The sequence below is a fragment of the Oncorhynchus kisutch genome, linkage group LG3, assembly GCF_002021735.2.
Source record: "Oncorhynchus kisutch isolate 150728-3 linkage group LG3, Okis_V2, whole genome shotgun sequence".
Lineage (NCBI taxonomy): Eukaryota > Metazoa > Chordata > Actinopteri > Salmoniformes > Salmonidae > Oncorhynchus > Oncorhynchus kisutch.
In genome coordinates this window covers 30,594,123-30,608,468 of record NC_034176.2, presented here as the reverse complement: position 1 = coordinate 30,608,468, position 14,346 = coordinate 30,594,123, and the positions used below count along the sequence as shown (strand labels likewise).

Here is a 14,346-nt window from a genome sequence, read left to right as displayed (position 1 = left end):
TGTGTATGTGTGTGTTTCTGCGTGTGTATGTGTGTGTTTCTGCGTGTGTTTGTGTGTGTTTCTGCGTGTGTATGTGTGTGTTTCTGCGTGTGTGTGTGTGTGTGTGTTTCTGCGTGTGTATGTGTGTGTTTCTGCGTGTGTATGTGTGTGTTTCTGCGTGTGTGTGTGTGTTTCTGCGTGTGTTTGTGTGTGTTTCTGCGTGTGTTTGTGTGTGTTTCTGCGTGTGTTTGTGTGTGTTTCTGCGTGTGTTTGTGTGTGTTTCTGCGTGTGTATGTGTGTGTTTCTGCGTGTGTATGTGTGTGTTTCTGCGTGTGTATGTGTGTGTTTCTGCGTGTGTATGTGTGTGTTTCTGCGTGTGTATGTGTGTGTTTCTGCGTGTGTATGTGTGTGTTTCTGCGTGTGTATGTGTGTGTTTCTGCGTGTGTGTGTGTGTGTTTCTGCATGTGTTTGTGTGTGTTTCTGCGTGTGTATGTGTGTGTTTCTGCGTGTGTTTGTGTGTGTTTCTGCGTGTGTATGTGTGTGTTTCTGCGTGTGTTTGTGTGTGTTTCTGCGTGTGTGTGTGTTTCTGCGTGTGTATGTGTGTGTTTCTGCGTGGGTTTGTGTGTGTTTCTGCGTGTGTATGTGTGTGTTTCTGCGTGTGTATGTGTGTGTTTCTGCGTGTGTATGTGTGTGTTTCTGCGTGTGTTTGTGTGTGTTTCTGCGTGTGTATGTGTGTGTTTCTGCGTGTGTGTGTGTGTGTGTTTCTGCGTGTGTATGTGTGTGTTTCTGCGTGTGTATGTGTGTGTTTCTGCGTGTGTTTGTGTGTGTTTCTGCGTGTGTATGTGTGTGTTTCTGCGTGTGTATGTGTGTGTTTCTGCGTGTGTATGTGTGTGTTTCTGCGTGTGTGTGTGTTTCTGCGTGTATTTGTGTGTGTTTCTGCGTGTGTTTGTGTGTGTTTCTGCGTGTGTATGTGTGTGTTTCTGCGTGTGTTTGTGTGTGTTTCTGCGTGTGTATGTGTGTGTTTCTGCGTGTGTATGTGTGTGTTTCTGCGTGTGTATGTGTGTGTTTCTGCGTGTTTTTGAGTGTGTTTCTGCGTGTGTTTGAGTGCATGTGTCCGGTGCAGCTCTATCAGTAAAGTGAGAGAAGTGTCTGTCACCAGGAAGGGATGACCTTGCTCCAGTACTGTGGCACTGTGAGGATAGGGAAAAGGGACACTCCAGAGAGCAGATAGGTACCACAGACAAAAGATGAAACAGCCGCATAAAAACAGGTGTCAAGTGGCATCAAGTAGCATTATATCTCCACGGAAGAGTTGGTGAGAACAGAGATAAATACATCTATCAGTGAGCGAGCCATCGTGCCTGAGATAAGAAGCCATTGTGCCTGAGATAAGAAGCCATCGTGCCTGAGATAAGAAGCCATCGTGCCTGAGATAAGAAGCCATCGTGCCTGAGATAAGAAGCCATCGTGCCTGAGATAAGAAGCCATCGTGCCTGAGATAAGAAGCCATCGTGCCTGAGATAAGAAGCCATCGTGCCTGAGATAAGAAGCCATCGTGCCTGAGATAAGAAGCCATCGTGCCTGAGATAAGAAGCCATCGTGCCTGAGATTAGAAGCCATCGTGCCTGAGATAAGAAGCCATCGTGCCTGAGATAAGAAGCCATCGTGCCTGAGATAAGAAGCCATCGTGCCTGAGATAAGAAGGCTTCGGGGAAAATATTCAGTGAAAAAAAGCATAAATGGGGAACACAATTCAACCATAGCCTCTGTATAACCCAGCACTGGCCTGTGTGTCACCCTGCTCTGAGACTAGTGTTTACTGGGTGTGGGTGTGGGGACTCAAATGTCCCCCTAAAGAGTCCTCCTGTCTGCACCACAAACACAAACTCAGAACCTCAGGCCCACTGCTACAGCAAGGGTGGACACAAGACACAACAGTATGACTACCTCAATGTACCTCAATTAGAAGAGAGAATGGAGAGAGAGAGAGAGAGAGAGAGAGAGAGAGAGAGAGAGAAAGAGAGAGAGAGAGAGAGAGAGAAAGAGAGAGTGCCCCCTGTGTTAACATCTGCTCCAGACACCAAGATAGCCTCTAAGCTGGAGAGAGGGGAGAGGAGGGAAGGGAGTGGAGGGGAGGGGAAGGCTGGGGTAGTCACAACACTTATTTAACAGACTTTATTAAGCTGGGTGGCTGCTGGTTACATAAGTGACATGGGATACTCTGTAACAATACACTTTCAATCAAAGTTGGGCTGCATGGTCAGAATGACTGTCTCTCCCCTCTTCGCTGGTCTCTCCCTCCACTCCATGGACTCCCATACTGCCCGCCACACACAAACACACACACACACACACAAAAAGTGATGTGGGCTCAACAGCTATGTGGGACGAAATCAGTAATAACAGCCTAATAGAAGATAAACGTGATAAGAGAAGATTGGGCATTTCCAGCAGCTATTTTCAGAGGACAACAAAAACAAAGATTAAATTAATTGAGTGGTGGGGGCCCTTAAGGGCCCATTGGTTCTCAGGTTCATGAGTCACTTGTCCATATCTAAACACACGAATACACCCATAGCACATACTGTACATACTGTATCTACCAAATAGGTTTCCCAGCTAACACATTTGGTCCATTGGAAGTTGTGGGAATGTATGTTTTTGGTTTCACATTTTTGGTGGGAATGAAGCCATATGCTTCACGTTCTGAGAACGTTCTGAGAACAGAAGTGAAAATGTTGCCTATAGGGTGTTTGCAGTTGCGTCACAAATCACCTAGCAACCGCACCAAGCTCCATGTTGGAAGACCAAACTCAGTCTGTTGAAAGTCCTCAAATCATCCACATGGCTGACTGCGTTTTACTACCACTGGAAACTTCGGGAAAATTGCCCATTATTTAGTTTTTTTGCGGACCCAGAAAATGGAGGCAGTGGGAGAACCTATTAAAGTAAGAAAATATACAGTATGTTGAAAGTGATCAAAAACGATGCTAGCTTGCTACGCAAACTTGGTGTGCAGGCTAACTCACGTTATTCTAAAATGTATTAAATTCATTGTTTTCCTTATCAATCTACAATCTACACACAATACCCAATAATGACAAAGCAAAAACAGGTTTTTAGAAATGGTTGAAATGTATTAAAAATAAACATTTTACATAAGTATTCAGACCCTTCGCTAGGAGACTCGAAATTCAGCTCAGGTACATCCTGTTTCCATTCAACATTCTTGAGATGTTTCTTCAACTTTATTGGAGTCCACCTGTGGTAAATTCAATTAATTGGACATGATTTGGAAAGGCACACACCTGTATATATAAGGTCCCACAGTTGACAGTGCATGTCAGAGCAAAAACCAAGCCATGTGGTCGAAGCACTTTTCCGTAGAGCTCCGAGACAGAACTGTGTCGAGGCACAGATCTGGGGAAGGGTACCAAAACATTTCTGCAGCATTGAACACAGTGGCCTCCATCATTCTAAATGGAACCACCAAGACTCTTTCCTAGAGCTGGCCACCAAACTGAGCAATCGGGGAGAAGGGCCTTGGTCAGGGAGGTGACCAAGAACCCGATGGTCACTCTGACAGAGCTCCAGAGTTCCTCTGTGGAGATGGGAGAACCTTCCGGAAGGACAACCATCTCTACATCACTCTACCAATCAGGCCTTTATGGTAGAGTGGCCAGACGGAAACCACTCCTCAGTAAAAGGCACATGACGGCCCGCTTGGAGTTTGCCTAATGGCGCCTAAAGGACTCTCAGACCATGAGAAGCAAGATTCTCTGGTTTGATGAAACCAAGATTGAAGCCTTTGGCCTGAATGTCAAGTGTCATGTCTGGAGGAAACCTGGCACTGCTCATCATTTGGCCAATACCATCCTTACGGTCAAGCATGGTGGTGGCCGTATCATGATGTGGGAGTGTTTTTCTGTGGCAGGGACTGAGAGACTAGTCAGGTCCGGGGAATGATGAACTGAGCAAAGTAGAGAGATTCTTGATGAAAACCTGCTCCAGAGCTCTCAGGACCTCAGACTGGGGCGAAGGTTCATCTTCCAACAGGACAACGACCCTAAGCACACAGCCAAGACAACACAGGAGTGGCTTGAGGAAAAGTCTCTGAATGTCCTTGAGAGACCTGAACATTTCTGTGCAGCGACGCTCTGTATGGACCGACGCCGGGCAGGAGAAGCAGGTACGGGGAGTCAAAAATGTATTCAGGAACGGACATGGAACACGACAAGAACAGCGTCAGCACATGGGTAAAACAAGGACATATGACAAACAATCCCGAAGTAGGGAACAGAGCTAGGAAACAGACATAGAGAAGGAAATTACAAAGTAATTGAGTCCGCGTGAGTCCAATGAGCGCTGATGCGCGTGACGGGAAAAGGCAGGTGTGCCACTGAAGGTGGCTTGAGTGTGTAAAGTTGGGGAGTCTGGCACCCTCGAGCGCCAGAGGGAGGAAGAGCGGGAGTATGCGTGACACGCTCCCTGTCCAACCTGACAGAGCTTAAGAGGATCTGCAGAGAAGAATGGGAGAAACTTCCCAAATACAGGTATGCCAAGCTTGTCGCGTCATCAAATCAAATGTTATGGTCACGAGCACATATTTAGCAGATGTTATGGCGGGTGTAGCGGGTGTGAACAGTCTCAAGACTTCATACCCAAGCAGACTCGAGACTGTAATCGCTGCCAAAGGTGCTTCAACTAAGTACTGAGTAAAGGGTCTGAATACTTATGTAAATGTGATATTTAAATTTGCAAAAATGACTAAAAACCTGTTTTGCTTTGTCATTATGGGGTATTTTGTGTAGATTGACGAGAAGAAAAATGTAATCCATTTTAGAATAAGGCTGTAACTTAGCAAAATGTTGGGAAATTTTAATGGTCTGAATACTTTCCGAAGCACTGTAATGTTCGCTAGTTAGCTTACTTCACATACTGTATAGCTAGCTATCTACGTTAAAAAAAATCACCAGCTTGCTAACTTCATATTAGCTAGTTAGCTACCTTGATGTATTTATCGTTGTAACTCCAAATGCATTTATAGCTAGGTTAGCTAGCTAACAGCCATGGAAGAGGGTGAAAGGATTAGCTAGCACTTCCAGCTGTCAGAGAAGGGAGAGTAGGCTACTCTGGACAGAGCAGGTAACTTTGTGGGAGGACATTATGAAACTATTCTCAAATTCCAGTCCCTAGTGAGAGAAACTGAGGACAGAGAGATAACAGCATAATATTCAGGGCTGTCGAACTTGAGTATAATGCAGCCTGTTTCTTTGTGATGTTTTCTGTCCTCAGATAGAGAGCCGTCAACCCCTGTCTACAGATGAAGAGGTCCCAATGAATGTTCCAAGAGAATAAGGGTACGTCCTTGTATACCATGGATTACCGTATATGTTAGCAAATTATGTGAACAAAAATACAGTTTAAAAGTCACACAATGTCTAAACCTATTACAACTGGAGCAGGCCAACCCTGCTGGGTGTGCAGGCTTCTGTTCCAGCCCTGCATGAACACACCTGATTCAATGTATCAAACCTAATGAGTTAAGAATCAAGTGTGCTATTGCTAGTATGGAACAGAAGTCTGCTAACCCAGTAGATCAGGGATCAGTGGAGTGAGGTTGGACACCTCTGCTATTGACTTCTTTTTGTTTTCTCCTGAAATTATGTTTTAGTATTTAGTAACAGCCTACTTCGTTACTAAAATGTCTAACCTTTACATATGAGTTAGCTTACTTGTACACTTTGAAATTATATGAAAGTGTTGAATCTTTGAAGTTAAGTTTGAACTTGTTTTGTTAACTTAACTATTATGCTAGATTAACTAGTGTTGATGTTGATGAATCCCAGATCACAAGATTAACTAGTGTTGATGTTGATGAATCCCAGATCACAAGATTAACTAGTGTTGATGTTGATGAATCCCAGATCACAAGATTAACTAGTGTTGATGTTGATGAATCCCAGATCACAAGATTAACTAGTGTTGATGTTGATGAATCCCAGATCACAAGATTAACTAGTGTTGATGTTGATGAATCCCAGATCACAAGATTAACTAGTGTTGATGTTGATGAATCCCAGATCACAAGATTAACTAGTGTTGATGTTGATGAATCCCAGATCACAAGATTAACTAGTGTTGATGTTGATGAATCCCAGATCACAAGATTAACTAGTGTTGATGTTGATGAATCCCAGATCACAAGATTAACTAGTGTTGATGTTGATGAATCCCAGATCACAAGATTAACTAGTGTTGATGTTGATGAATCCCAGATCACAAGATTAACTAGTGTTGATGTTGATGAATCCCAGATCACAAGATTAACTAGTGTTGATGTTGATGAATCCCAGATCACAAGATTAACTAGTGTTGATGTTGATGAATCCCAGATCACAAGATTAACTAGTGTTGATGTTGATGAATCCCAGATCACAAGATTAACTAGTGTTGATGTTGATGAATCACAGATCACAAGATTAACTAGTGTTGATGTTGATGAATCCCAGATCACAAGATTAACTAGTGTTGATGTTGATGAATCCCAGATCACAAGATTAACTAGTGTTGATGTTGATGAATCACAGATCACAATCCTGCAATAAAGAGGGGAAGGGAATCTCTCTAATGTGTCTGTGTTTCTGTGTTGTATTCTAAAATTCTAAAATTAGTTTTATTTGATTGTCAATACATTTTTCAGGATTTCAGCCATGTGAACCCATTTTGCATCTGATAATAGCATGCAACACCAATGCAGCCATAGGCCTACAGCAGCGGTTCCCAACTCCAGTCCTCCAGTACCCCCAACAACCCAACCCCAGTCCTCCAGTACCCCCAACAGCCCATCCCCAGTCCTCCAGTACCCCCAACAGCCCAACCCCAGTCCTCCAGTACCCCCAACAGCCCAACTCCAGTCCTCCAGTACCCCAGTACCCCAACAGCCCAACCCCAGTCCTCCAGTACCCCCAACAGCCCAACTCCAGTCCTCCAGTACCCCAGTACCCCAACAGCCCAACTCCAGTCCTCCAGTACCCCCAACAGCCCAACCACAGTCCTCCAGTACCCCCAACAGCCCAACCCCAGTCCTCCAGTACCCCCAACAGCATACTTTTGTTGTAGCCCCGGACAAACATACTTGATTAAACTCATTTAGGGCCTGATGATTAGTTGACAAGCTGTAGGCCAAGGTGTATTTGTCCACGGCTACAATAAAACTGTACTGTTGGGGGTACTCGATTATCGGAGTTGGGAACCATTGGCCTACAGTATGATGGCAGTAGCCTTACGGTCATTTGCAATGCACCCCTTGACATTGTATATTTGAAGCAGAGAATAGCTTAACTCACACTGTTTACATATTTTTCAGCTATGTGTTCTCAATTAAAAAAATTATACAAGTAGACAATGTATACGAGGCTAATCATTAAACTAGATTTTGTACATGCCTTGACAATTTAGGTACCATACCTATATAAGAATGCTGTTCATCATATACAGCTCAGCATTTAACACCATAGTACCATGCAAACTCGTCATTAACCTCGAGACCCTGGGTCTCGACCCCGCCCTGTGCAACTGGGCCCTAGACTTTCTGACGGGCCGCCCCCAGGTGGTGAAGGTAGGAAACAACATCTCCACCCCGCTGATCCTCAATACTGGGGCCCCACAAGGGTGCATTCTCAGCCCTCTCCTGTACTCCCTGTTCACCCATGACTGCATGGCCATGCACGCCTCCAACTCAATCATCAAGTTTGCAGACAACACTACAATGGTAGGCTTGATTACCAACAATGATGAGACGGCTTACAGGGAGGAGGTGAGGGCCCTCAGAGTGTGGCGTAAGGAAAATAACCTCACACTCAATGTCAACAAAACAAAGGAGATGATTGTGGACTTCAGGAAACAGCAGAGGGAGCACCCCCCTATCCACATCGACGGGATAGTAGTGGAGAAGGTGGAAAGTTTTAAGTTCCTCTGCGTACACATCACGGACAAACTGAAAGGGTCCACCCACAGAGACAGTGTGGTGAAGAAGGTGTAACAGTATAGCTTCCGTCCCTCTCCTCGCCCCAACCTGGGCTTGAACCAGGGACCCTCTGCACACATCAACAACTGACACCCATGAAGCATCGTCACCCATCACTCCACAAAAGCCGCGGCCCTTGCAGAGCAAGGGGAACCACTACTTCAAGGTCTCAGAGCGAGTGACGTCCCCAATCGAAACGCTATTAGCGCACACCACCGCTAACTAGTTAGCCATTTCACATCAGTCACAAAGGTGTAACAGCAACAGCGCCTCTTCAACCTCAGGAGGCTGAAAAAATTTGGCTTGTCACCGAAAACACTCACAAACTTTTACAGATGCACAATCGAGAGCATCCTGTCGGGTTGTATCACCGCCTGGTACGGCAGCTGCTCAGCCCACAACCGTAAAGCTCTCCAGAGGGTAGTGAGGTCTGCACAACGCATCACCGGGTGGCAAACTACATGCCCTCCAGGACACCTACAGCACCCGATGCCACAGGAAGGCCAAAAAGATCATCAAGGACATCAACCACCCGAGCCACTGCCTGTTCACCCCGCAATCATCCAGAAGGCGAGGTCAGTACAGGTGCATCAAAGCTGGGACCGAGAGACTGAAAAACAGCTTCTATCTCAAGGCCATCAGACTGTTAAACAGCCATCACTAACATTTTGTACCTTTATTTAACTAGGCAAGTCAGTTAAGAACAAATTCTTATTTTCAATTACAGCCTAGGAACAGTGGGTTAACTACCTTGTTCAGGGGCAGAACAACCTATTTTTGCCTTGTCAGCTCAGGGATTCAATCTTGCTACCTTTCAGTTACAAATCCAACACTCTAACCACTAGGCTACCTGCCACCCCAACGTTGAGTGGCTGCTGCCAACATACTGACTCAAATCTCTAGCCACTTTAATAATTAAAAATTGGATGTAATAAATGTATCACTAGTCACTTTAAACAGTGCCACTTTATATAATGTTTACATACCCTACATTACTCATCTCATACGTATATACTGTACTCTATACCATCTACTGCATTTTGCCTATGCCGCACAGCCAACGCTCATTCATATATGTATATGTACATATTCTTATTCATTCCTTTACACGTGTGTATAAGGTAGCTGAAATTGTTAGATTACTAGTTAGATATTACTGCACGGTTGGAACTAGAAGCACAAGCATTTCGCTACACTCGCAATAACATCTGCTGACCATGTGTATGTGACCAATAACATCTGCTGACCGTGTGTATGTGACCAATAACATCTGCTGACCGTGTGTATGTGACCAATAACATCTGCTGACCGTGTGTATGTGACCAATAACATCTGCTGACCGTGTGTATGTGACCAATAACATCTGCTGACCATGTGTATGTGACCAATAACATCGGCTGACCGTGTGTATGTGACCAATAACATCTGCTGACCGTGTGTATGTGACCAATAACATGTGATTTGATTTGAGGTGATGAAATGTCTGAACCAGGAGATGGGACCATTGTCTAAAAACATACACAGCTACTTCTACCAAGTTCAATGCCAGATACTTTTCTCCCAGACGGTCTGAGTGGCATGTGGAGGTGCCACTGTGATAATGAAGATGGTTTGCCTAAGACTACCACAACAATAGCATTGTCTATGCTAAATGTGTTTCAATTGTAAAGAAAGAAACTTGTTTGGCTATAAGAAGACGTTTTTATTCAAATGGGGCTAGGCAAAGATGACAAAATACTTCATTTCCAATATAGCCTATTATTAAAGTACAGTATGTTGACATTATTATAAACAATAGTCTTTTACACATTCCAAATGACATTTTATATATTCATACAGTTTAAGGGGGCACTTTGGTCATGACGACAAGGTGAAGGTGCTTTACTCAAATGGCACAACAGAATCGTTCAGATAGCCCAAAGCACAGCATAAAACATCTCGTATAATTGAGAGATGTCTCCTTTGATATCTGGAAAAGGAAAAGAATGGTAGAAACTGATGCTGCTGCAGCATTGCTCATCTCATCCAGTCAACATGGTGTCTTGATAGAGGTCAGCTGGTTGAACCTACAGTAGTACACCTGATGTTAGAATATTCCTTCTTCAGGTCACCTATACCATCAGGGCTCTTAATTGTTTGGTTGTGTTTAATTCATTCAGGTTGTTTAAGTGTCATAAAGATTCAATCTATTGTTGGGCTTGAACAACCAATAGTCAAAACAACAGGTTGTCCTATAGCCCACTGAGGCCTTTGTCCTATGTTGTAATGTCTATACATTTTCCCTCCTATTAATGAAGTTCAACAAATTGTCACTGGGTTATCATATGAATATATCATATGAATACATGATAACCACTGGAGGTTTTTTGGACAGTAATCTCCTCCAGGCTATATGGACGTCATATTTAACAATTTGCGTCTCCCCTTTTCATGGTCACGGCTAGAAGGGATCCAGCTTTTGTCAAATGAACGTCAGATTTTACATTTCGTAGCAGATTGGGAGAATTTAGGCAGCAGGTTAGGATAATTAGGTTAAAGTTAGGAAAAGGGTTAGGGTTAGCTAAGTTGCACAAAAATTACTTTTGACAATTTGACTAAAGGCTGGATCTCTTTTAGCCAGGACCCCTTTTTCCTAGCCCTAGACCACATTGTTCCATTCAAGACAAGGTGGTTTTTATTGATCTGTTGTCAGTGTCAGTAGAGTAGGCCTAGGGTGCCATCGTATTAAAAAAGATTCTGCTAATTTCTCCAGTCACATAAAGTGTAGTATAATTGCATGAAATGTTTATCAAAGGCCACATTTGATAAACTGCATCTCAGTACAAGAGGCACTACTACAGTCCCTGGTTCAAATCCAGGCTCTATCACATCCGGCTGTGATTGGGAGTCCTATAGGGTGGTGCACAATCGGCCCAGCATCTGCCGTCATAGTAAATAAGAATTCGTTCTTAACCTACTTGCCTAGTTAAATAAATTAAAATACTGACAGCTGTCTGGGTTCATGTCTTGACGGACAAGAAGTTTTCTTAAGTCTTACTTTGGCGTCACCAATGGAGTTTCATGATTTTGGGGAATCTGTAAACATATTTTTTTACCGTTGCCTTTCCTGCCTTGTTCGAGCAGCCAAATACTCTACAGAAAATGACGTGGTGATGAATCAACTACTGTAGTTTTAGGCACTGTTATCATGCAGTTTTGGGTAGCCGCCCGGCTGTTGTTGTCAGAAGAATGAATGCAGTGGGCTTCCAACATGGCCTCCAGGCGTCGTCGTACATCAACTACAACCCCTCTATTGTGCAAAATGTTTGACTGGCGGTTGCAGGGAGGTTCTGAGAATGTTTTACTCTGGTTCCTTGAAAGTTTTTCTGGGAGGTTTTTATTAAAGCTCTGAGAAGAAAAATCAGAGATTATTTGGAGCTTTTTGAGTTAACTTCCTGAAAACTTTCCCAGAATGTTCCAATAAGACTTTTAATAACAGTGTTGTCTTCTTTTGGATGAACCTTTTTGAACTGCAAGCACATGTGGGACACAGAGAAATTCTTTTCCTTAGGCATTAAAAATGCAAACACATGTATTTTTTTATTGTGAAACGGCATCAGTGAGATTCAAACCTATAATCTTCTTCTCTATCCACGGATTTAATCCACTGTGTCACCAGGATGGAGCTAGCATGTCATGTTTTTTTACTCATACAAAGCTGTTAACTTTACTCTATTCAAACAGACCCCATTTCAAAGGAAACAAGCATTAAGATCAGGTGTGGCCAATTAGTGGACACAGCCAACACACCTAAACACACTTAACGAGATAGAGGGAGTTTTGTTGATGCTCAGATCGGAATGGATTTGTTTTTAAATAACATTCCCACAGAAGAAAATTGTTTCTTAACGTTCTCTGTATTGTTTGAGAACGTTTGCAATGTCAAACCAGCTGGAGAACGTTCCTAGAACATTCCCAAAATTGAAATGACATGTAACCATGCAGTTTTTTGGCAAGTTCCTTAAATGTGCTGAGAATGTTCCAAAACCAAGCAGCTATCCTGCACAATTCCCAGAAAGTTGTGGAAAGGTTGTATGCAAAATAACCATAGGACAACCACGCTCTCACCAAGCTCTAAGAAACATATGGTTCTCAGAACGTTGTGTGCTAGCTGGGTGGCTAGAAACTCTCTGTTTGTAGCAGTAAAACAGCTCTCGTGACTTTCTACCCAACTGTTTTTCCACCTCCAATACATCTGCAGCCATACACAAACTATGCAAGACAACCCCACCCCTACCCCAGCATCCGTTCTCCCCCCTCCGTCCATCTCCCTCTGCGGGTGCATCCTGTAAGGGTGAGGATCACTAGTAGCCGACAGTCAGTCAGTCTGTCTGTCTGTCCTTCCATAACTCTGTCTCTACTGCACCGGCATCAGATCAGTGTACAGCAGAACAGTCCTACAGGCTGATACATGCAGCTGGACACCAGCCCAGGGGTATACAGACAGATAGACACAGAAGAATGTCTTATCATATGCTAAACCATGCTCATCGATGGCTTTGATAAGTGTTCATTTTAATTCATGAAACTTAAGTGAAATGTGAAGTAAAAGAGACAAGTAGGGATTTCCCAGTTATCCCAGTCACAGACTGTGCTGATACAGGTCCATATGTAACCCACAACACAACAGCCACTGATTGATGAAGCAGCATGTAATGTTTGTGGCAAGTGCAACTAGTGTGACAACAGCCACCAGCGCTGGCAGCACAGTGCACGGTTCCCAGTATGAGAAAAGCCTGCAGCTAATTATTACTCCTTAGTCAGCAGTCATTACTATAGTCCTTAAATGAAAGGTAGGAGGAAGAGGATGAGGAGAGATAGGGGCACAAAAACATGTCCTCTCTCGGGGAAATGTTGCTCATTGACACAATACGCCCGCAGTGTGAAGACAAAGAGAGAAGAGACAGGGAGAGAAAGAGACAGGAAGATAAAGGGAGAGAGAAAGAGGTAGAGTACCACACAGACCCATAGGACAGCTCTGCCAGAGGATTCAGTAAACCAGGAAGAGGAGAAAGAGAGTGCGCAGTGTGAAGACAGTTTACCCATTTCTGTATGCACAGTACATGTGTGTCAGTGCCACTTTGCACACACTGTAGAAACACGCATCAGTGTGTGTGTGCCCCAGCACCACTAACCAGAGCTTAGCATTAGAGAGAAACAAGGGGGCTGTTTTTGTCCCTCCTGCCCCCATCTCCACTGCTCCCTCTCCCCATCCCCCTACGAACCCCTGTAAGCAGACCTTTTACCTTGCGCTTTTTATCTCGCGAGCGGTTCCTCTTCTTGGCCTTTTCCTCCTCCTTCTCCTTGCGCTCTGCCTCAAGATGGGCTTCTAAATCCTTGTTCTTGCGGAGATGTTTGGCAGCTTGTGCCATGTTTCAGCCTGGTTGAGCCGACTGTATTGTGGAGATGAAGGTGGTAGAGGCCTGGCGAGGTCCTGGGGTTGGGGCTGAGAGGCTGGGCGGATGCAGCGCTGGAGGTCTTGCCTGCCACGAACAGACACTGATGGTGCCGGTGTGTGTTCCCTTGTATGGCCCTGCTGTGTCTAAGAGAGCATGCTCACACTGCCTCCTCCTCCTCTTCTTCAGCAGTGCAGTGCAGTCACACAGACATGCCGCACACACACACACACACGCACGCACACACACACACACACAGGGAGGCAGTCGTCAGCCGTCTGCTGTAAGATGCTACTGCAGCTCTGCTCCCGCTCTCTCTGCCTCTTTCTCTCACTCACATACACTTTCCCTGTGTAATTATTGAAGCTGCCACTCCCTCGCTCTCGGATCCTCCGTTCTTCCTCTCTCTGAACCACAACAAGGGACCAGAACAGGGGGAAATTCAGGTGAAGCTGGACTTTTCTCTCTCTGTCTCTCTTCCTCTCCCTCTCTCGAGGCTCTGTCTCTCTTCCTCCCCTGCTGTTCTGCAGTTCTGTGAAACTACTCCGACCCCCCTCTATGGAAATGAAAAGATTAAAAAGAGAGGGATGGACTGAGGAATAGAACAGCCTGAACAGCTTTAAGTGAAAGTCAAATCTCCCTCCTCTTGCATTGATTTGGTTTCTTGTTGCAGTTTTTTTTCTCCTCTCTAATAGTCCTGCTGCTTGTTCGTCTGTGGAAGGAGGTGCGGACAGAGTGGTGGACAGAGCTGTGGGCGCTACTCGCCATGGCTCTGCTACAGAGAATCACGGAGCATCACAGGCATTCTGAATATCATCACACTCACCAAGAGACCAGGGAAGACAAAAACCCATCCAAAACATGCACATAAAAAAAATAAACTGCCTCTCTTACTCACTCACC

At 44.5% G+C, this 14,346-nt stretch overlaps 1 protein-coding gene across 9 annotated transcripts in view; it reads right to left on the bottom strand.

The window, feature by feature from the left end:
* LOC109880218 (ankyrin-1) overlaps window positions 1-14,346 on the bottom strand; it is a 197,068-nt gene that overhangs the window by 166,664 nt on the left and 16,058 nt on the right. For 2 of the 9 annotated variants that reach the window (XM_031804015.1, XM_031804019.1), the window contains exon 1: window positions 13,294-13,960. The exons of 2 other annotated variants lie outside the window; for them this stretch is intronic. In XM_031804015.1, coding sequence (XP_031659875.1) covers window positions 13,294-13,419 — 126 coding nt within the window. In that variant the 5' untranslated portion in view covers window positions 13,420-13,960. Of the gene's footprint in view, window positions 1-13,293; window positions 13,961-14,346 lie in introns of those variants that run through there. 5 more of the 9 variants (XM_031803966.1, XM_031803986.1, XM_031803988.1 and 2 more) reach the window with 3 other exon arrangements.